At 40.3% G+C, this 23992-nt stretch overlaps 1 protein-coding gene across 1 annotated transcript in view; it reads right to left on the bottom strand.

Moving 5' to 3' along the window:
• Positions 1-14154: 14154 nt before the first annotated feature.
• Positions 14155-23992, bottom strand: part of LOC108717243 (retinitis pigmentosa 1-like 1 protein) — a 32338-nt gene continuing 22500 nt past the window's right edge. Inside the window, exon 4 of the mRNA XM_018264107.2 lies at positions 14155-20029. Within this exon, the coding sequence (XP_018119596.1) occupies positions 14838-20029 (5192 nt within the window). The 3' untranslated portion in view covers positions 14155-14837. The remainder of the gene's footprint in view (positions 20030-23992) is intronic.

The raw sequence follows: 23992 nt of genomic DNA, 5'->3' as shown, positions 1-23992 counted from the left end.
AGAAATAGAGATACTGTAGGTTATATCCAGCTGGTGCAACAGTGGGTCCCATCTTGACTGGGAGTTGCTTTCTTCAAATATTTATTCCATTTCAAATATCAATGCAACATCAGATTGTTCTTTTTGCAACCCAAATGAATAAGCCATATAAGCCTGCTGTTTCGCAACCTTACTCTGTAATAATGTTCATGTTCTATTATGGTCAAATTGTAAAGGAATTGCTGGGACCTGAACTGGGAACCATCTGGTTATTGGCTGGTTTTCTTCCAGCGTTGAGCAAGGAGAGTCTCCAAGTTCCTGGTCATTTTGTCCTTTCATCTGCCTTTCCCAGCCAGTCTCACCAGCCTTATTGACTATATGGGACCAGCCTGTAAGACCCGGGTACCTCCTGGCATTGTTGTTTGAGTTTGGGGCATCTACTGGCTCTGGTCCTGTCTTGCTCTCATTCCTGTCCTGCGGCTCTGCCTGCTCCATTCTACTCCAGTCCAGTCCTTTCCTACATGTCCGGTCACTTCTCAGCCTGGAGGACCCACCATCCACTATTTTGTGTATTGGGGAATCTTTTACACAGAGTCAGACTGGGGGGCCCAGGGTCTATTGGGCCTGCAGCCTCAGATGCCCCCACACTATCCCCCGGGCCCCCCAGCCACAACCCCCCTCCAGCCACCCCATTCCAGCTGCAACCCAACTCCATGTACCTTCTGGTGCGTGTCGGCAGCGAGGGCCAGGGAATGAGGCCGGGGCAGCAACCGGGGTCAGGGAGGGACGTAAGAAGATTTTGCAGTGCAGGGATCGGGTATGGGCCGGCTGCACCCAAAAGAGCTGGGCCCACCAGTTTTTCCCGGTGTCCCGCTGGCACAGTCTGACCCTGCTCTACAGAATCCTCGTTTTTAATCAGACAGAAGATCAATTCAGCATGACACTATCAGAAATAAAATTACTAGAGGGACACTTTTTGGTGAAAGCATTGGCATATCATGGGTATGTTTATAGTGGACCTATTGAGGGGGGGGCATACATACATATATATATATTGAGAGCCTTCCAGTTTCTATAGACATGTCATTACTCTGTGTCCTGCCTGAGGACAGCAATCATGGTAAATACACGTCCCTGATTATATTGTGATATTATAGATGTGGCCAGAAATATATCCCACAGAGCGAGCACCTGAGCCGCCAGCAAGCGCCCCCCGATCAGCCGTAATGGTGAAGCTCTCAAGTTGATATATAGTGGCACGGATATTATTAATGGTTTGCTGATTTTTACCTTTAAAACTTCAGGGCGGGTTATTTATTATGTCAGAGCCCTGTATGCATGATATATGAACAGCAAAATAATCTTTGTCTACCAGCGGAATAAATCTATAGCATTTCTCAGGGAAGAGAGGGAGGCTTTCCCCACGATCAGGCAAGGAATTCACACAGGGTGCCCGGGAGTTGTCGGAGGCAAAGAGAACATTATTATAAGAATAAGGACATTATTATATATTGTTTAAATGAAAGTACAACAAAATCTGCCTCATACATAATATTTCCCTTTTATAGTGCAATGTAAGGTCGTGCGGCTTTGTTCTGTTTCAGGACTGATGATTGATTGTGTGACCAAGAGCCAAACGAATACATTGGTGACATCCAGTGCCAGTTACAGTGATGGCACAATGAGCATCTAACTCAGTAAGTAAAGTCACTTCCCATTATATTACATGATATTGGTATAATACTGTCTGTGTGGCACAGGATGGTATAGAATGTGCACTAGTGTTCCATAGGCCGGCTCAAAACCCGTGAGTCAGGTGGGTTCAGCCTGGTGAAATATGTTCTACATAAACATAAAGACACCTCTCCTCCAAAAATAGTTTCCCCCAACTGGAGGTGTGGGCTAATAGAGCCTTCTGGTATATTATAGTATATTAGTATTTTATCAAGAACCCTCCACTCATAAGTGCTATGAGCACTATGCCTGGACTTGATTCAAAATAGGCCCAGGCATTTCAGCTACACAGAGGCCTAAACAGCCCCCTCCCCCACAAACCCAATCAATAGTCACTGTCTATTGCATTTACAGCAGCCCCTCTGGCAACCTGTGCCATCTTGGGGCACATCCATGCTGATAATGAGCGAAGGCCCCTGTTAATGTGGCCCTACCATGGCCAATAAAAGCTCCCAACTTCACCCTTAAATACCAAATTGGCAGCTTATTGGCCCATGCATGTGCCCCACCAATATCAGTATGAAAATCAGCCAGATATCTATGGAACATGTTACAAAATCCGATTGTCTAGGACTGTATTGGTGCCTTAATGTGGTCCTCTCCCACCCATAGGTCTACCTACAGCGTAGGACTGGGCATGTGTGCAAGATGCCTACTCTTCCTTCTTTGCCACTATTGGGACCATGGCAGGGGAGAAGCTAGGTTCCAGGGGAGCGAACAGGCTGGGTTGCCAAGGCCCACGAAGGCTGGGGTCCACTGGGCTTTCTCACTTCCAGTCCAACACTGGCTACTGTACCTAGGTCCCCATTATGACCAGTCATTCAGATTTGGCCCGTCGAGCCCAAATTAGGCAAAAATGCGCTAGTTTGTCAACCTTGTCAGACACTCATATGTTATATATGTTATAGTGTATTCTTATCTTCCTATCTATCAATGCCAGTCAGCAGCGGAAAGGGCCAGCAATGTACTGTCCTGTGATAAAATCGGTTTAGAATAAAAGCTTCTAACTTCACCCTTAAAGACCAAATTGGCAGCTTATTGGCCCATGCATGGGCACATCCAGATAGCCGGCCCCCCAATATCTGTATGAAAATCAGCCAGATATCTATGGCATATGTTAGATAATCTCATTGGTCTAGGACTGCATTGGTGCCTTAATGTGGTCCTCTCCCACCCATAGGTCTGTCTACAGCATAGGACTGGGTTTTCTTCCAGGTAACCAACCTAGGAACCCCCACCAATGTGCATGTGTGCAAGATGCCTACTCCTCCTCCTTTGCCACTATTGGGTCCAGGGCAGGGGAGAAGCTAGGTTTCAGGGGAGCTAATGGGCTGGGTTGGCAAGGCCCATGAAGGTCAGGGCCCACCAGGCTTTCTCCCGGTGCTGGCCCAGTTCAAAACTGTCTATCTAGGCCACCATTATGATCAGTCATCCAGATTTGGCCCATCATGTTGGCAGTCAAATTGTTAAAAAAATTGTTAGTTTGTCAACCTTGATAGACACTCATATGTTATAGTGTATTTCTAGCTTCCTATGTATCAATGGCAGTCAGCACCAGAAAGGGCCAGCAATGTATTGACCTGTGATAAAATCGGTTTAGACTCATGAAAATAACCCCCATCCCTTTATAAAGCACTGGTGGTAAGTAGTGATTAGAGATTTCCCACCCAACCTACCTGGGCCCAAATAAATGAAAACCCCTGTCTGTTCTTTTAGAGGAATGTGACATTTCCACTGGGAACCAGAGAGAGGAGGTTATGGATTGTGATACGAGAGCAAAGGGTCACTTTCCCATCTGTTATAAGACTGTCAATTATGACTTTATTTCATTACATGATCCCCGGTGCTTGACTACAGATGGAGGGCTGTATTGTGGACATCCTAGAAGACAATGTCCCTTCTTCCCTTGGTGGAGAACATCTGCCAGTCAAGCTTAAAAACAGAAGGGCAGGTACCATTACAAACTAGGGTGTTGCGCCCATCAAGTTGACCCATAATCAATATTTGTTTTTGCAGCTGATCAAGAGGAAGGTAAAACTGAAACCTTCTCAATCAACCTCAAGGTAATTCTTTCCAGGCTCTGAAATGGCATTTGGTCTAATCACTGGATCGACACATCTAATATTCACTTAAAATTCTATTAGCAATAGCCTCGTATATTCTGATTGGCTTAGGCAGCCGACGCTTTCTTGAAGCTCACATCCCTGCCAGTACTACCCCTTTGGAGAACACGTTCCAAAACAAAGACTTTGCCTTTGAAGAGTCTAAAGTTGTATTTAAGTTGTATCTACCTGCAGGTGCATTCAATCTGCATTTACTGTGCTTGGATCTGTTTTTTGTTTTCATTCTAACTTGTCAGTTACGAAGTGCTTGGATGCAATTACAATGTTCTAATAATTTAGGGTAGAAAAGTCTTTTTTTTTGGACTTGTTTCATCTTTCCTGGATGCTGAAATCCCAGGTGCTTTTCTGGAGAGCACAGACTAATCCTGCCAAGGAGATCTCACAGCTCAGCAAAGCCCGAACCATTAAATCCATCACGGACACAAGCCTGGACCTGCCCCGTCCCATCCTCGCCCCAATCACACCCCCGTCGGTTTCATGATGTAGGTGGCCAGGTGCCTGGAGTCAGATTTAGGGCTGATTCACTGCCCCGGGGGAGGCTTCCAGCAGAATGAAACCTTTTATAAACAAGTCTAACAAACTTTCTACCCATCCCTTTTTTTTTTAAAAAAATATCTCTTTTTTTCATAAAGGCAGAAACTGGGATTAAAGGGGAAATTAACCAGTTTTTAATAATATATACATATAAACATATGGCACAGCTAGAACATTCTATCTAGTTATGAGCTTCCATACTGATTGCCTTCACAATGAATATACAGATATTTGTGTTCCAGAATAAAGAGAATAGACCCAGGACTTCTCCGTGAATAGGCCACTGCTTGTATTCAGAAACTCTGTATTCCCTAGGGGCTGGTTGGGGAGAGGCACCCACATACAAGTTAGGACAAAAACAGGGTGCAAGCTTCTATGGAATCCTTTAATTACTGCCTGGCATTAAAGGGGTTGTTTACCTTTAAAACTAAATTTAGTATGGTGTAGAGAAGGATATTCTGAGCCAATTTGTAATTGGTTTCCACTTTTTATTATTTGGGGTTTTTGAGTTATTTAGCTTTTTATTTTTTTTATTGTCCAGTTTGCAGTTTCAGACATCTGGTTGCTAGGGTTTAAATTCCCCTAGCAACCAGTCACTGATTTGAAGAGACTGGAATTTGAATAGGAGAGGCCTGAATAGAAAGATACTAATAAAAAGTAGCAATAACAATACATTTGCAGCCCTAAAAAGCATCTTTTTTTTTAGATGGGGCCAGTCACCCCCATTTGAAAGCTGGAAAGAAGCAGAAGAAAAAGGCAAATAATCCAAAAATGATAAAAATTGAAGACCAATTGAGGTTGCTTAGAATTCGCCATTAGATAACATGAAGTTAGTTTATAGGTGAACCACCACTTCAAGTATAGGGCTCCCTTTCCAATAGGGATTCACCGAATCCAGGATTCAGTTCGGGATTCAGCCAGGATTCTGCCTTACTCAGCAGGATTCGGATTCGGCCGAATCCTTCTGCCCAGCCGAATCCAAAACCTAATTTGCATATGCAAATTAGGGGTGGGGAGGGAAATCATGTGACTTTTTGTCACAAAACAAGGAAGTAAAATTTTATTCCCCTTCCCACCCCTATGCATATTAGGGTTTGGATTCGGTTCGGTATTCGGACAAATCTTTCACAAAGGATTCGGTGGTTCGGGCCGAATCCAAAATAGTGGATTCGGTGCATCCCTACTTTCCAGCCTCTAGTTTGCAACAGATTTTGAATCCACAGAAAGTTGCCCTTGCTCAGTGGATGGGTCCCAAGGGATGCAATTTTGTGCTTTTGTATATGAGCCAATAGGATTAGCAAATTAGCCCTAATAAGCTATAATAATAATTTCATTGTTATAATGATTAAATAAAAAAAGCCAAGTTGTTAAACCCACATGGAGTGATGGAGATTTACGGAGCTCACACACGGGGTGGCATTTGCCCTGGTGCCACAATGGAGTTATATCAGTCCGACAGCTCAGCAAGAAGTGGAAATAATCAGTGGAAATAATCAGTGGAAATAATCAGCGGAAATAATCAGCGGAAATAATCAGGCAGTGCAGAGTCATGTTCTGTCATATCTGCTTGTGGCTCATGATGAACTGAATGTAATCCTGGGTGTAATGTTGGGTGTAGAGCAACACAATGACGATCTGGGAGCAATGTCTGCTACTCATTGTATTATATGATTATAATACATAATTACATAATAAAAAAGAGAGATTATGGTAGGGCAGAAAGAAGCAGAAACTGAGATTAAAGAGGAGATTAACCCCTTTTTTTAGTCAACTAAGAGGCCTGTGAAGTTATACAAATGAGTTTCCATACCGATTGTCTTAACTGCAACCAAAGATCACTGCATTATAGAGGCCCTTGGGGGGGGGGTTAGAATAAAGATATAAGATACAAAGGATATTTTATATTGCCTAGCAATGGTGGAACTACAACTCCCCTGTTGTAGAAGGAGCACGTGATAGGTCCTAGTTGTTCTTGCACCACACTGGATTATATTATATAGTCAACTGGGCGCACCTCCCTCCACATTCACTTTACATGGGCAATGACAACGTTCACATTCCAGACAGCCGTTCAGAATTTTTCATTAAATTAAAATGCCTTTATTGCAGATATTTGGCACAGATTTCAGGTCTACATTGACCTTTTATTAAGTGCGGAATATGAATGCTGGTAGTTAAGACACAGTGGGGCAAATTTACTTACCATCGAAGTTGTGCCAACTTTGGCCTCGCCACACTTCGCCAGGCGAAGTTTCGCCAGTGCGCCGCTAATTCACTAAAATCCAAAATTGCACTCAGGGAGGCGAAAGGTAGCGAAGTTGTGCTACCGTTGAATCGTCAGCAAAGCGAAGTTACAATATCGAGTCCTAATTTGCATCCGGCGCCAAGTTAAAGTACAATGGACGTATATGTAGCAGCAAATACATTACACTACACAAGCCTGGGAAGCTTCATAAAATAAAATATAGTTGTTATTTTGCCCTTTACATGTGCCCATTGTATAGTTTAGGTGCCATATGTTAGGAAATGTAGGGGGGAAGCTGCCCCCAAAATAATTTACGATCTTTTTCAGCCTATCACCCTTAAAAAAGTAAAAGATCCAGCTTTTTTTGGGTTAATAGAAGTTAGACGGCTCCTCCCAATTTACAAGATCCCTTGCCTGCTCCTAGCAATTTCCATTGGCTGAGCCAACAGAGAACTCACTCTGACATCACCGGAGAATCTAGGTTGCCATTAGTTCTGTAGCCCTTTCCCTACTTTGGCCTGGGTTGAGTCTGTGTTGAGAAAGTGCAGTTTAGGGGTCGTTGCAGTTTATGAATCACTACTCAGAATCCGGGTGCATCTCTGTAGAACAAGTTTATATACCGTCTACTTCTTAAACCCAGCCTTCCATTTTCTGGGTGGAAACTTGGACCCATAACCTGCATCTCAAGTTGCTTAAATTTCTTAATTTCCTTTCCTTCAAAGAAGAAAAACTTGTCTCTCTGTACAATATAGCTACAAACATTGCCCTTGCCTTGTGGTAGACTATATTCCAACCACTGCTCAGAAATATCAAAGAAACAGTTAATCAGATGCCAACATCTCTTCCTTGTCTGATCTTCTGAATCCACCATACTCTTCTTTGGCAACATCTGAGCACAATTAGATCTGTGCAGTAGACAAAATTGCCCATTTAGGTTTTCTTTAAATAACCTACTGTGCACAGAACTGCTTCTTATAACAGGTTATACTTACCCTTACACCAAAGTTTAATTTCAAACCATTTCCTTTTTCCTTCAAGCTTGAAAACCTCTTGTTCATGAAGGGGCCCATTTATTAAACCTCAATTTATTCTGGTCAGGGTTTTTAGGGGAAAACCTGAATTTTTTGTGGAGAAAAAAAACCCTAAAGTTTTAAGAGATTTATCATACCTCAAGGCTGCTAAAATTCCAAATGTTTAAATACTACATCTCAAACCTATGGAGGTCCTGTAGAAGTGAATGGCAGATGTGCCTGAAGTTGTTTCTCGACATCGTGATCTGCGCTGGATAATCCGTAAAAAATTCAGGGTTTTTGTACAATAATCTGAAAATGTTGAATTTTCGCAGCAAAAACTCGGTACAATCAAGTTTTTGGAGAGTCAATTTTATGATGCGAAACGACACTCGACTTTGTCATGATGTTTTGTCACTTTGTTTTTTTTGAGGAATATTATTAATAAATGAATTAAAATCGTGGAAGGGAGTCTGGTTGGATTTGTTTTCATAAAATAATGAGATGATTTAAGTTTTAATAAATGTGCTCCTCAATGTTACCCTCAACTTGCCCTACGATGTCCATCATAACCTTCTGTCTCCATCTTTCCTTTCTATAACCATCTTGCCATACTGTCTCCATCTTACTCCGTTGCCTCTATCTTGCCCTAGTTTCCCATTACGGATGCTGAGGCCAAGCTCATATTTTCATCATCTGTCCACATATAAAATGATCTCTTCACAGTCATCCTCTGCCACCCATTAACCCCATAAGCTACATCTGTACTTCAGAATAAAATTTAATAACACCTTTCACATCTATAAGATAATTTTCAGTCTTCTCCAAGCCACCACTTATCTCTATACCCTTGATCTATCTTACAGTTCTTTGCTTCTTACTTCTTCTTTACTTCTTACTTCAATATCCCTTTCCATGCTCCTTCAAACTTTGCTGCATTTTATTCATCCCTTATCCTTATTCCTCTTTGTAGCCTTCAAGATTAAGATTTGAGATCTGCATTCAACAACGATGATTGCCGTGATGACTTTACTGGCTAATGGAATTTATAACAATGGACGGAGACATGAAAAATCCCTTGCGACGGACCCTCAAACTCTTCACTTGGACAACACTATTAAAGCTGGGTAGAAGATCCAATTATTCCTGACTTATTTAAGAATAAACTAGACCCAACCACATCGTTGGACTAATATTTCGCTAATAAAGCTGGTTATAGCTTTTCTGAGAGCACAAAAAGAAACGTTTTTTCCCCCCGCATTATTCGCCATGCACCCACCTGACCCCTGCCATAAGCAAACAGATTGTCTTGTGTTGTTATGCTCTTAGAGTATTCTCCTGGCGCCTAGCGGATTTTTGCAAGATTTATGAAAGCGGCGGAAAAATTGCTAACTGCTGCAATACGCTGATCGAGTTTGGAAGGCAGGCGTACATCAATGGCCGTCTCTACGGGCTCCTGACAGGGTCTTCTTCTGTAAAAATAATGTCAGAGGTGTCCGTGGTCATTTTATAATTACTTTTTCTTGACACTCGCTTTGTTTCCCAGGGTTGGGCCCCTCTGTTTAAGTGACAGGCGCCCAAAAGTGCAGCTGGGTTGTTAGTTTGTCTTAAACAAAGGTCTGTCTCTTAATGGATTCCGACGCCCACGCTCCACCCAGAGGGAGAGCAAATCACATATGCACAGTGCTTGCTAAGCGTGGGCGGACTACGGCAGCTGCAATGGCGGACGGACAGACCATTAATCCTTATTTCAATGAGAGCCATTTAAGCCTGTAATGCAGGCCTGCCTGTCTCCTTTATCGCATTAAAAAGTCACGGAAGATAATGAGAGACAGAATTTCACTAGCTCACACAGGAGACTTAAAGCAGATCCAAACCTGATTAATTTATCAATTAGCCCATTTTCATAAGTGACAGAACAAAAGAAAAGATCAGTGTGGTGGTGGTTGTTGGGATATCAGCCATTAAATTATACACCAACGCATTGGCCATAGGGCAGCCATGACAGTATGTGACTGGGTTAAAAGAGGGTTTGGAAATTCACACCGACCCCCAGTGTCTATGACTTACTACTTTTAGTAATATATTGAGGCACATTTTTTGAAGTGTTGCTTCCATCACCAGAGTAGAACAAAACTATTCCGTATTCCCTTGGGAATCTGTGCAGCACATACCATTAATTTTGCTAAAAGGGTCCATATTATCCTCTCCAATTATAGATTTTTTGAAAACAATAGGGTTGTGTACAGGGTTTCCTTCTGACATAAACAAGGGATAGTCCCCTGTCTGGGGGAGGCTACTTTATTCATATGTTATTGTTTGCTGTGAAAAAATGAAGAAAGTAGAGTTCTCTATGATAATTTTAGCTCTGATGACACGGTTTCACTAAGAACACAGTTTCTTCACAGTATACAAGTAATACATATTTTATCTGACGTGCTGATGCAGTATGAGACCATTTGAAACCCCCACATGACTGGCGATAGTTTCTTTTTAAATTAAACTAAATGAAATGTGTTCTGTAATGGGCGAATGTCATCAAATTATGTTTTTACAATAACAGTAAAAAGGTTTAGAGATCTATATCATGTTCTCCATAACATTGTGCCACATTTATTATAACTTAATTCCACCTGCAAATATAGAAATATATGTATAATACTGCTCTGTAAGTGGAAGGAGGTAAACATGCCTGTTGTTTTTAATGTCCTGCCACAAAGATGTTGACAGAAAGATACCACTGAATGGAGACAGAAGGACAAGATGGAGACTATAGGGCAAAATGGAGACTGTAGGATGAGATTGAGAGAGCAAGAAGGAGACTGTAAGACATGGAGACAGTAGGGCAAGATGGAGACATTAGGGCAAGATGGAGTCAGTAGAGTAAGATGGAGACTGTAGGACAAGATGGAAACAGAAGGGAAAGATGAAGACAGTAAAACAAGATGGAGACAATAGGGCAAGATGGAGATGATAGAGAAGGAAGGAGACAGTAGGAGAAGGTAGAGACAGAAGGGCAAGATGGTGACAGTAGGACAAGATGGAGACAATAGGACAAGATGGAGATTGTAGGACTAGATGGAGATAGAAGGGCAAGTTGGAGACAGTAAGACAGGATGGAGAAAGTAGGGCAAGATGGAGATAGAAGGCCAAGTTGGAGACAGTAAAACAGAATGGAGACAGTAGGCAAGAGAGAGATTGTAGGGCAAGATGGAGACAGTAGGGCAAGACTGAGACAGTAGGGCAAGATGGAGAGCGTAAGGCACGAGGGAGACAGTAGGGCAAGATGGAGATTGTAGGACAAGGCGGAGACATAAGAGAAAGATGAAGACAGGAAGACACGATTTAGTCAATAGGGCATGATGGAGTCAGTAGAGCAAGATGGAGACTGTAGGACAAGATGGAGACAGAAGGGAAAGATGAAGTCAGTAAGACAAGATGGAGACAATATGGCAAGATGGAGATGATAGGGCAGGAAGGAGACAGTTGGAGAAGGTAGAGACAGAAGGGCAATATGGTGAGAGTAGGACAATGTGAAGACAGTAGGACAAGAAGGAGACAATAGGGCACAATGGAAACTGTAGGACAAGATGGAGACAGTATAGCAGGAGGGAGACAGTAGGGCAAAACAGAGACAGCAAGACAAGATGGAGATATTAGGGCAAGACAGAGAGAAAACAGCAAACTGGTGACAGTGGAGGTAGTTGGTTATTTTAAGCATAATACTCGGAAACCAAAATGTAATGTAGGGCAAGGCGGTACTGGTAGCATAGGAAGGTGGAGAAAGTAGGAGAAAATGTTGAGAAAAGGACAAAATTGATTGCATGTAGTAAGAAATTATGGAGACATTAGGGAAAAAACGGGACACAATGGACAAAGTAAGAAAAGACTGTGACAGAAGGATATAGAGAGAAGGGCAGGACCTAGACAGCAGGACAAGATGGAGATAATAGCACAAGCTTGTGACAATAGGATTTTATATCAATGTTGCTGTTTTTGTGAAAATCCCACACAATTTCAAAACAAAGAAAAAGTTTAAAGTTAATTTTTTATTATTGTTTTTAGTGCAAATATAAATATGTCCCATTCAGATACAGGTGGGTACGTGATAAAGTGCTTTATAAGAAGGCTGTAGCTTACTGTATATCTGGAGGTAAATCTCTAGCATAAAATATAGAAATACTCTGGATCCAGTGTCGGACTGGGATGCCAGGGGCCCACCAGAGACCTTAGGCTGAGGGCCCACTTTCCAAACTATTATAACTCCTCTCCTCACTCAATCTCTTTAATCTCCTAGTCTCTACATAATTTACTCTATTCTTCCATTATTAAGCCTCTTTTTCTCATAAATAAATAGGGAATGACCATGAAATAGGCTAAATGTTTAGCAGCAAGAGGCCCATTGACACCTGGGCCCACCGGGAGTTTTCCTGGTATCCCGGTCCAACACTGTCTGGATCTGTCAGTTTCCCAGCATTCCAGGCTGCACAGCTGAACCAGTGGGGGAAGCAGTTTCTTGCCCATAGATTCCCAGCACCAGCGCAGCCTCAGAGGCCTAGTAATACTGCAGCATAAATCAGCATAAAATAACACTATTCAGCACCTTTTCTTACTATTTTCTACATTGTCTTTTACAGAAAATATAAGTGAAAAAAAACATTCTACAGAAAGATGTAGATGGCAGTGGAAATAAATATAAATACAGGTATGGGATCTCTTATCCAGAAAGTTCCAAATTATGAAAAGGCCGTCTCCCATAGACTCCATCTTATCCAAATAATCCAAATTTTTAAAAATTATTTCCTTTTTCTGTGTAATAATAAAACAGTAACTTGTACTTGATCCCAACTAAGATATAATTAATCCTTATTGGAAGCAGAACCAGCCTATTGGGGTTATTTAATGTTTACATGATTTTCTAGTAGACTTAAGGTGTGAAGATCCAAATTAGGGAAAGATTTGTTATCCAGGAAAACCCCAAGTCCTCAGCATTCTAGATAACAGGTCCCATACCTGTATACGTAGGGGATCTGTTATCTGCAAACTCATTATCCAGAGAGCTCTGAATTAAGGGAAGTTCATCTCCCATAGATTCCGTTTTGATCAACCAATTCTAATTTTTAAAAAAATGATTTCTCTTTTTTCTCTGTAATAAATAAAACAAGTACCTTGTATTTGATCCTAACGATGATTTAAGAATTATTATTTATATGATTTTTTACTAGACTAAGGTAAGGTATGGTGATCCAAATTACAGAAAGACCCCTTATGTGGAAATTTCCAGGTCTTGAGCATTCTGGATAACAGCTCCCATACTTGTATATTTTGTTGAATGGATATTTTATCACACAGAGGCTATTTTTTTACAGAAGGCCTATAGGATTAGAGCTATGGCTGATGTGATGGTATTGAAAAAATAAATTCCAACTTGGAACAATGGCAGCCATTCCTGGGAACCAATATCCAGGGCATGACACTTTATTTTGTCCAATGTGCAGCGTTATGTCTTGGGATAATCAACAAAAACTCAACTGTATATGCTCTGTGAGAAGTAGGATCCATATTTTTTGGCTGTTCTAATCCTGAAAATAAAATACAAAATGAAGGGCCACAGCTAGGATATTGGGTGCTGGAATTATGGTATTGGTTACAAATTGAAAATTTCTGTTTTAGTATCAGTGTAAGGTCAGAATAAGAGCTGGAGGAGTCTGGAGAATGGAAATAAGAGAGAAGCAGCTCTAGTTAACCTCTAGTTACGCTAATGGCTCTTGATGTTACCAGTTCAAGTCTATGGGGCAGATTCACTAAAGGGCGAATTGTCGCCAGCGACCACTTCGCACACATCACACGACTTCACCAGGTGCAAATTTGCTACCACTACGCTAATTTACTAATATGTAAAGTTGCTCCCAGGGCACCGAATGCTGGCGACTTTTCGCTAGCGTTACTTCGGCAGTGTGAGCATTTCATAGCGAAGATGCACAAGCGTTCGTTTATGCCTAGTGAAAATTCGCTAGTGATCTTAGGTCAATTTGCATAGGGGACGGGAAAATTAAAGTTGTATGGACGTCTTTATTATAAATGTTACTCCAAATGTCCAGGGAACCTTAATAAAGACAAAAGAGTTAATATAATGCCCTACACATGAGCCCACTGTAAAATGTTATAAAATTTCTGGAGAAAACCGGTTACCCAAAAAAAGTCTAAGTTAGGACATCCCACTTAAAAAAGGAAAAGTCACCAGCTTTTTTTGAACTTTAATGCATTTTCGGCTCACAGGATATGATGTGACAGAAGATTGAGGAAGATGTAGCTTCTTTTTAGCACTTCGCCTGGTCTGAGCTGGTGAAGTCAACTCTGGCGAAAGAGGTAACGTTCAGTAAAATCCGCACTTTAATGAATTTATGGAGTCATGATCGTTCGCCAGAGCAAAAAGTCGCCTGGCAATAGAGTGCGAATGACTGCTAGCAATGGTCCAGTTCGCTAGCGAATTGGCGCCTGCACCTGTTAGTGAATTGGCGATGTCCCTGCGGGTGGCAACGCTGGCGAAATGTCGCTAGCGTTAGCCACTTCGCCCTTTAGTGAATCTGCCCCTAAATGGAGTGATCTATTTAAAAGGAGACATAAAACTGTTCATGAACATAGTCATCAGCCTATGACTAAGGGAGTGTGTTCCCGAAATGCGTAAGGCCATGTATTTCTGCAGTATCTTGCAAAAAAAAACCTGCCTTTTACCGGAGTGCCGTCCTCCTGTTCGTTTATCATATGTTGGCAGTGGGGGCGCTGCGGACTGAGCACCCGGGAACATAGGGGAGCAGCTAAGGGGTGGTGAGTTTGGAGCGGCCCTAATTTGTTTTGGTCATCACAATATAAAGCTTCACATGTATGTTGGCCAGGATGAAAAGTAGATCCAAACTACTTATTGGTGCTGTACTAAACAGAAAATCAACCCCTGGTTCCACTAACAAGACACCTTCCTTTTAGACTGTTACATCTTTAACATCTAATAAAAGAATGACCTCAATAAAAGCAGTCATATTTCAAGTATGTCTTTGTGGTGGTGTTTAGTTGTCCTTGTATATGAAAATAGTACTAAATAAATATGTACTCCGCAGTTATTACAACTATTATATACATGTGCATGGTGAATCGTTATACCATAAATAGACACGTAATAATGAACTATATTAATAAAGAAGAATAAACCAGCACCTAAAAGTCAAATTCATCTTCACTGATAATGTCTTCCTTTGTTGTCTTTGCCAGATTATTTAGACTTTCTTCTGTTCTTCCTTGAAGGTTCACATTTCCCTTCTCAATAGTTCCATTTTTATCCCCATCAACAGGGCTTGTACCCCCTGAGGACACATTATCCTCCTCAGAAGAACTATCTGGGTACATCTGTGTTTTCTTGCTGTCTGGACTGTCTAAATCACTGTTAGGGGATGTCTCTGCTGTGCTATTAGCAACTTCATCTGGATTATCAACAGAGCCCTGGTGTGTTATGAGAGAGACCTGACCCATGTGAGACTTCTGTAAATTGAAGCCATTCTCCAAGATTCCCAGATGGCAATTTTCTTCAGCACTACTCACAGATATTTCTTCTTCATCTTTCTCATGGCCTGAACCTTCTTCTAGGCAAGTTCCTTCTGTTTCTTCTGTCTCGCTTGTATCTTCTAAATTCTCCTTTGTCTCTTCCTGTTCAGCTGCTGGTGCTGAATCAATGTCATCTTCATTTATATCTGAATTATTGTGTTCCTGTTCACTTTGCTGCTCCTCTTCACTGACTTCATTGCTCTCACTTTTTGCTGAATTTTCCCTGCTCATGGGTTTACAGATGGCATGTTCAGTCCCAGAACATGCCTCATTTTCTGTCTCATTGTCCAAACGTTCATTATTGTTAGTTTCATCATCTAGGCCTTTATCAGCATCAGGGACATCATTGCACTCTCCATTCTCCACCACAATGGATGATCCTTCATTAATGTCATCAGCCTCCTTTTCATCGTTAGAAAGACTTAAACTTAGGTTTGTATCTTGTTTTTCTAATCTACTAGAGGAGTCCTCTTTTCCTGAACCATTTTTGTTTCCCTCTTCATCAGAGCCATTTTCATTGCCACCAGAACAAGCATTTTCATTGACCGCTTCCTCTTTTGCACTATTGCATTCTTCCAGTTGTAGATTGTTATCCTTCTTCATCTTTAGAATCTGCTGAAGGTCAAAAGCTCGGGTGATGGGGGCATCAGATATCACCACTTTAGGCTGTGCTAATTTTAAAGCTCTCTTCTTTTTAATACACGTTTCACATGGACAGAATTCATCATAGTCTGTAAGTCCATTGGCATCATTGCCTAGTGATGCACTAAAAGTTAGGTTTTCTTCATCAGTTTCACATGAAGTATCATTTGTCCCAAGATCCTTATTTTTGTCCCCATTGGCAAGCTGCATGGCTGACCTTTTGTGCATTGTTTGCAAGCGTTGCCTTCTTTCCTCTGCTTGAAGAGAAGATCTCAGACTTGAATGGTCACCTGGAGGCCTTGGCATCCTCTGTCCGGCCTTACTTTTTATTTTTTTAAATTCATTTGTAATACTTTTCTGAATTCTTTGACCTACGTCATTTTTAAGCTCAGCAATCATTCCCTCAAGATTTTCATCATCTTCTAAGTTCCACCTAACCTTGAATTCATTCATTGCATCAACATAATGGGCCATGAATTCAGTCTCTATTTTTCTCAGCAGTTTTAGTGCCCAGATGGGATCTGTCTCATTTAATTGTTTTTGGGCTTCTAAGTCTTTTTTACCATTTGAATCAGAAGTGGAAATAATGGTGGATTGGACATCACTTTGTGAACTTATCCCATTACATTCCTCTGTGTTGGACTCATTGGATTCTGGGCTGTTTTCAGTTTGACTAAGAATGTTCATGGTGTCATTACTTTGTTCCATGCACTCCATATTTTCTGTTATTTCTTCATTTACATTATTTGTGTTATCGGCATCATTTGTTGACTCACTTTCAGCCATGTTACTTTTATTGTCTTCTACCATTTTCTCATTCATATTTTCATCTACAAGGTGTGTATTGGCCTCATCAAGACCAGCAGATGGTCCTCTAACCAGGGCTGGTGTATCCTTTTCAGCACATTGTCCATTTTCTAGTTCTAAATTTCCAGATGTTGTTTCAGTTATTTCTGTAAATTGACAATCGTTAGTTTTGTTGTCACTGGGAGTTACAGACAATTTACTTTCATCAGCCTTTTCAGCTATACCTGTAGAGTCTCCACCACCTGTAATACTACCATCACCAGAGCCATCATATCCGCTGTTGACATCAACTCCAGAAGATGAAACAGGAGTTACTTCATCCTCCCTGGAAAGCTGCTTTCCAGATTTTGCATTCTTTAAACATTTGTTTTCTGGTGCTTTAGTCCATAGATCCTGTAATATATTCAACAACTCATTATATTTTGGTTTATTTGAAATGTTTGATTCTTCCATGCAGTCTGTTGTGCCTTCATCCAGAAGTTGCAGACTGGCAAGACAAGAGATCAGAACTTTTGCGGAGTTACTTAGTCTTTTTCCCATAGAAGGTGATACTTCAGGTAAACTATTTGAACGGTCAAACTTGGATTCCTTTAAAGGTCTTAACAGTGCCTTCATTATTTGCACAGAATTATGTATAGTACTTGGGAATATTTTATCACAGAGAGGTACTGCTGTTATTACACTGTTGTCATCATTGCCTTTGATCCTATTTGGTAATAAAATGTCTTCTTTTTGCTCTTCATCGCATGTATTTGTATCTTGTATATTATTTATATCATTAGTGCAATTTTCTTCATCTGTTGTTTCTTTGTGAACTTGGCAGCTTTCTTGAATCTCTTTCACAACATCTTTTTCTGCATCCCCTTCTTCTGCTGATTTATCAGTTTCTGGCTGCAGATCTTCGGTTTGGGTCTCCTCACTTATTTTTGTTGAACATTCTTCCACTTCATAATCAACATCTATTGTCCGAGAGGGGATTTTCCTAAGCCACTCATGGACAACTTCTTCTGAGGTTACATTTGGCAATGCAGAAGGATGGAGCTCAGAATCTAAAGATTCCTTTTTGAACATTCTCTTTGAAGAACTAGAACTATCTTTTCTTTTTTTACAAACTGATGTTTCCTCAGCACTGTTGTTACTCTTCATTGAACTTTTTCTCTCCTTGCTAACTTTATCTGCCAAAATACCCTGTGATGCTGGGGAAGTAGACCTTGAGCAAACAGGATTTTCACCATTCATAATCTTTGCTGGGTCACTGTATTCGCTACTACAGGAATATTTCAAAGCTGACGATCTCCGTTGCCTTTGGTTTGGCTTATCTTTTGGTGGGGTAGGCCTAAAACCAGTGTTATGTTCACAGTCTGATCCTTTATTAGAAACATTTCCATTTTGGATGTATTGTTTTGTATTCTGCTGAGATACTTGACTCTCTCTATCATTGGCTGAACTATTGTCGGTGGAGTCTTTACACTTACTTTCTTTATCACAGGTTGAAGAGACCCTTGAATTGGCACTACAAGATTTTCCAGAATTGGGATATCTGACATTATGTCTAGAGCTGGCTGAGTGTGATATGCTTGATGACCGTGATTTATTAATTAGACTGGTATTTCTGTCTTCTTCTGGTCCTGACATATTGTCATCTCCTGGTTTACCTAATGAACAGTTATCATCGCAAACAGGGATCTTTGTAGTTGGTTGTCCTTCTTGACCATGACAAGACGTAGAATCAGTCCAAGAGGAAACAGACTGAAATGATGTTTGAGACTGGAGTTTGACTTCATGTGTTTCTGATCTGATAGAAGAACAAGATTCTTGCAGCTCTGAGGCCACCTCACATTGGTCAGGGATATTATTAGCATGCACATGAATACTGACATTTTCCTTTGGATTAATCGAAGAGCAAGGGGACCTGGGAGGATCTATTTTGTTACTAGTGTTTTTGCTAACTCTCTTTTTCTTATGAGTGGAGTGGCACGAAGACTTCGTTGAACACTTTTCACAGTCACTGAGACTTATTCTTGCAGAGTGCTGAACAGGTCCATTCTCCTGACCACTGTCTATTTCATCATTGCTAGTTCTGTGGCATTCAATGAGCTGAGCTGTGGAACTGCTTAAGCACATTTCCTCACAATTGTTATATACATTTGAGATGCTAAGAAGGTTTGTTGGTGTAGACATACTAGGACTCTCTTGCCTTTCTACCATCTTTAGGCTTAAATTTGATTGGCCACAAATTGTTTCAGCACTCACTCTATTCTTCACTTTCCTATGACTACTTCTACTAGACCGAACTGGAGATTGGGAAAGTACACTAATTCTTTGGCTACAGTTTTTATTATTTATCTCATGGCTGGAAGATGGTGTTGGGGATAGCTCACTCCACTCTTCAATACTGGCACTGTGGCTTGTCATATTAACAGACTCTTTAAAATCCTCCAAAACAGTTTCATTTAGCAACGAATTTTCAGTTTTTGAACTAGACCGTGACTTTCTTTGTCTCTCCCCTGTGCTTTTACGTCCAATTTCTGTGTTAATTTCCCTGTTTGAAGCAGCAGTAGATTGTCCACTGCAGTTGGTGCATTGACTTACTGCAGAGTATGTCACCCTAGTCTCTCCGTGTTCTTTAGTTTCTGAATAATGCGAAGACCTGTGCACAATGTGTTCTGTATACTCTTCTGAAGAAGTCCTATGAAGGCTGTCTATAGATGTCTTTTGATTGCATATTACTCTCTTATGTGAAGAGGAGCTGGAGACTGAAGATCGAGTCTGCCAGGCACCCCTGCTGGTATAGTCTTGAGGTTGGTTGACATGCATAGGGTTTTTCCAGATATCATATTCTTGGCATTGCAATCCGCAATGGGCACAGCAGACATCTTCAAGTTCTTCATAATTGGGTTTTGAGCTATATGACTCACCATCACAGGGGTAAAATGATTCATCTGTTTCTGAAAAAAGTTCTGGGTTCAAACCTTTCCTGGTCATTGTTTCATCCTCATCACATAAGCTAAGTTGTTCGCATTTGGCCTTACCCGCATTGCTAGATTTTTTTATCTGTGTTGACCACTGAAGCGTTTCTTCATTTAACAAGCGAAAACGTACCTTCATCTCTACTGAGAGGCTACCGTCCTTATTGACATGAACTCTTTTTTCAATATCCTCATTGACCAAGGAATGAGAACTGTCTTCTGATTTTGTATGCGGGCACGCCTTGGAGGAAGATGCATAACCGCTATTCATTGGGGACATGTTGAGATCATTTGGGTAGGACTTCTCAGATGACAAAGAAAACCTGGTCTTTCCACTGGACGCAGTCCTTGGATGGATAACACTTTTTTTAGCTTTCAGGCCAAAGTTTGCTGGATCACGTTGATGTGCAGTAAGATAAAAAAAAAAAAAAAGAGAGAGAGAGAAATAGCATTAAAATTTTGTTTTCACATGTCCTTTCCATTCATATATCATGTTTTATAAAACATTAAACAATACAATACTATATTATACTATCATTTTGTGTACATGCATGTTGTGAAACAGACAAGCGATAAATTAATATCATGAAGTACCTTGGGCTCTTCTCTAAATTTTTGAGGGAAAATACTAGGGATGCACCAAATCCAGGATTCAGTTCGGGATTCGGCCAGGATTCAGTCTTTTTCATAAGGATTTGGATTTGAAAATCATGTGACTTTTCATCACACAAACAAGGAAGTAAAAAAATGTACATTTAGATGTATAGTCACTTAAAAGCCATCCTATGCTTAAAGGGATACTGTCATGGGAAAAAAAAATTTTCATAATGAATCAGTTAATAGTGCTGCTCCAGCAGAATTCTGCACTGAAATCCATTTCTCAAAAGAGCAAACAGATTTTTTTATATTCAATTTTGAAATCTGACATGGGGCTAGACATATTGTCAATTTCCCAGCTGCCCCAAGTCATGTGACTTGTGCTCTGATAAACTTCAATCACTCTTTACTGCTGTACTGCAAGTTGGAGTGATATCACCCCCTCCCTCCCCCCCCCCCCCAGCAGCCAAACAAAAGAACAATGGGAAGGTAACCAGATAACAGCTCCCTAACACAAGATAACAGCTGCCTGGTAGATCTAAGAACAGCACTTAATAGTAAAAACCCAGGTCCCACTGAGACACATTCAGTTACATTGAGAAGAAAAAACAGCAGCCTGCCAGAAAGCATTTCTCTCCTAAAGTGCAGGCACAAGTCACATGACCAGGGGCAGCTGGGAAATTGACAAAATGTCTAGCCCCATGTCAGATTTCAAAATTGAATATAAAAAAATCTGTTTGCTCTTTTGATAAATGGATTTCAGTGCAGAATTCTGCTGGAGCAGCACTATTAACTGATGCGTTTTGAAAAAAAAATGTTTTCCCATGACAGTATCCCTTTAAGTATAAGACAGACTTTCCAATCCTTGAGATGCATATTAATGGTACTTTCTAAGTTTATCTTGTGCAAGTTATCTTCGCTGTTGCAAGTTACTACATGACTGGCATCAGACATTGCTTTATGGACTCCCAGATTAACTCTGGATGGTAAAACTCAAAGGGAAAAGCAGTAAATGTCTTTTTCATTGATCCCAAAGTAAACAACCAGCTTTAACATCTGACAGTGCCTTTCTATGCATGAGTGAGTCGCCATTAGCTTCATTCAGTAATCTTGTACCATAGAAATGATAGCTTTGATGAGTTGGGATACTGGGACTGGCCACCCATACAGAACAGGAGCATGGAGCACTCCGCTGGCAGGTGCAAAAAAGCCCTGTACTTATATTCTACCCTTATGGCAGCTGGGAGAGACAAGACTGTCTGCCTGGGACCTGCTACCACTGATCTCTGCACATCCACAAAATCCTCCATAATGGGCAGAGAGCAGTGAGACCCCAAATGCAAGTGGTTCTTGTCTGTGGACTAAGGGGCCTGATTTGAGCCCATAAGTGTTCTGAAACTTGTGTTTTTGGGGTCATACTAAATAACCCTTATAAAAATAATAATAATAAAGTGCACAAAATCTGGTTACTAAACACAATAGGGTTTATTTACTATGGGTACCAGGGCAAGTGCTGGAGATTAAACCCTTATGAGTCTATACCCTAAACAATTGTACTGGACCCATAGTGACGTATAAGTTGTACTTAATACTTAATAATATTATTAAATTATATTAATGATTCTAAGGTTATTTAAAATGAAAATTGCCACTGAAAGTCTGTCCTTTGCTATTCTCTTCTCAGATTGTCTAACTACAGAAAGAGTGAACAGAAGTCAACTCTTCTCCGGCCAGGACTACAGTTCCCACAATGCCTTGCACACTTCTGTTTTTCTTCTACTTGCATCGCAGAACATATATATATAATTTATATATGAGAAAAAAAGAAAGCGCTTTTTGTTATGACCAAATAACTGCATTTTTGTCTCATCAGTCCAAAGCACTTTGTTCCAAAATGACTGTGTCTTGTCTAAATGAGCTTTTCCATACAACAAGCGATTGTGTTTGTGTGAGTGCAGAAAGGGCTTCTTTCTCATCCCCCTGCCATACACATGTTCTTTGTGCAAATTGTGCTGAATTGTAGAACGATGTACAGATACACCTGCATCTGCAGCAAGATGTTCTTGCAGGTCTTTGGAGATGATCTTTGGGTTGTCTGTAACCATTCTCACAATCCTCCGCATATGCCGCTCCTATATTTTACTTGGCCTGTCAGACCTGGGTTTTACAGCAACTGTGCCTGTGGCCTTCCATTTCCTGATTACATTCCTTACAGTTGAAACTGACAGTTTAAACCTCTGAGATAACTTTTTGTAGGCTTCCCCTAAACCATGATACTGAACAATCTTTGTTTTACATCTTTTGAGAGTTGCTTTGAGGATCCCATGCTGTCACTCTTCAGAGGAGAGTCAAACAGAAGCACAACTTGCAATTGGTCACCTTAAATACCTTTTCTCATGATTGGACACACCTGCCTATGAAGTTCAAGGTTTAAAGTGATACTGACACTAAAAAAAATACTTTTTAAAATATGAATGTACATTAAAAGTTAAAGTTTCTAATGCTAACGGACTCCTGCTGCACAAATATGGCAGCCCAATGTTAGACGATCACCGGGAGTCAGTTAGGTGATGTAAACACATTGGGCAAATACTTTATGGCAAAATTATAAGAAGCATGCAAAGTCAATTTTATGGTAGATGTAAAAAATGGTTCAATTTCTGGTGTCAGTATCTCTTTAACAAGCTAATCCAACTAATTTGGTGTTGCCAGTAATCAGTATTGAGCAGTTACATAAATTCAAATTAGCAAAATTACAAGGGTACCCAAAATTTTTGCACATCCAGTTTTTCACATTTGATTTAATTTCATACAACTGAATACTGCTTCACTAAAAATCTTTTTTCAGAAAACACCCCATACCATACTTTTTGTTGAAAGTGTAGTAAATTATCATGCAGGCTGAGAGGGGTTCCCAAACTTTTTCCTATGACTGTATATACAGGTATGGGACTTGTTATCCAGATGCTGGACCTAGGATTTTCTGGATAATGGATCTTTCTGTAATTTGGATATTCATAACTTAATACCTTTCTACTAGAAAATCATGTAAAATTAAATAAACCCAATAGGCCGGTTTTGCTTCCAATAAGGATTAATTATATCTTAGTTGGGATCGAGTACAAGGTACTGATTTATAATTACAGAGAAAAAGGTAATCATTTTTTTAAAATCTGGATTATTTTGATAAAATGTAGTCTATGGGAGACGGCCTTTTCATAATTCAGAGCTCTCTGGATAACGGGTTTCCAGGTTAACGTATCCCATACCTGTATATATATATTATATATATATATATATATATATATATATATATATATATATATATATATATATATATATATATATATATATATATATATATATATATAGAGATAGAAACTGGAATACTGGTTTACTGGAAATGTACTTCATATTGCAATTCTTTCTTTAGGTGCATATCCCCTTTCAAAATAAATACGCAAGTGGGAATAATGGCCTTTAAATGTCTGCTGTTATGTTTGCTGTATCCAATTTGAAGTCTCTCTTTGTGCCCTGGATTAATGAGTTTCTTTAGGTCGGTGTCTCTGAGATTAAAGCTGATAATAGCAGCAGCTCCATAATGCAGGGGGTGAGCTGGTATTGAGCTTTAGCCACACAATCCGTGTGAGACAGAATATATCTTTAGGTATAGAGTAAACAGTACAAGTAGCTTCTCATATCTAAGTATTTTGCATTTATTGATTTAGTAAAGACAAACCTTCATGACTGACACCT

The sequence above is a fragment of the Xenopus laevis genome, chromosome 5L (assembly GCF_017654675.1).
Source record: "Xenopus laevis strain J_2021 chromosome 5L, Xenopus_laevis_v10.1, whole genome shotgun sequence".
In the NCBI taxonomy this organism is placed as follows: domain Eukaryota; kingdom Metazoa; phylum Chordata; class Amphibia; order Anura; family Pipidae; genus Xenopus; species Xenopus laevis.
Note: the sequence above shows the minus strand (reverse complement) of the source record. Positions and strands in the feature narration are given on the sequence as shown.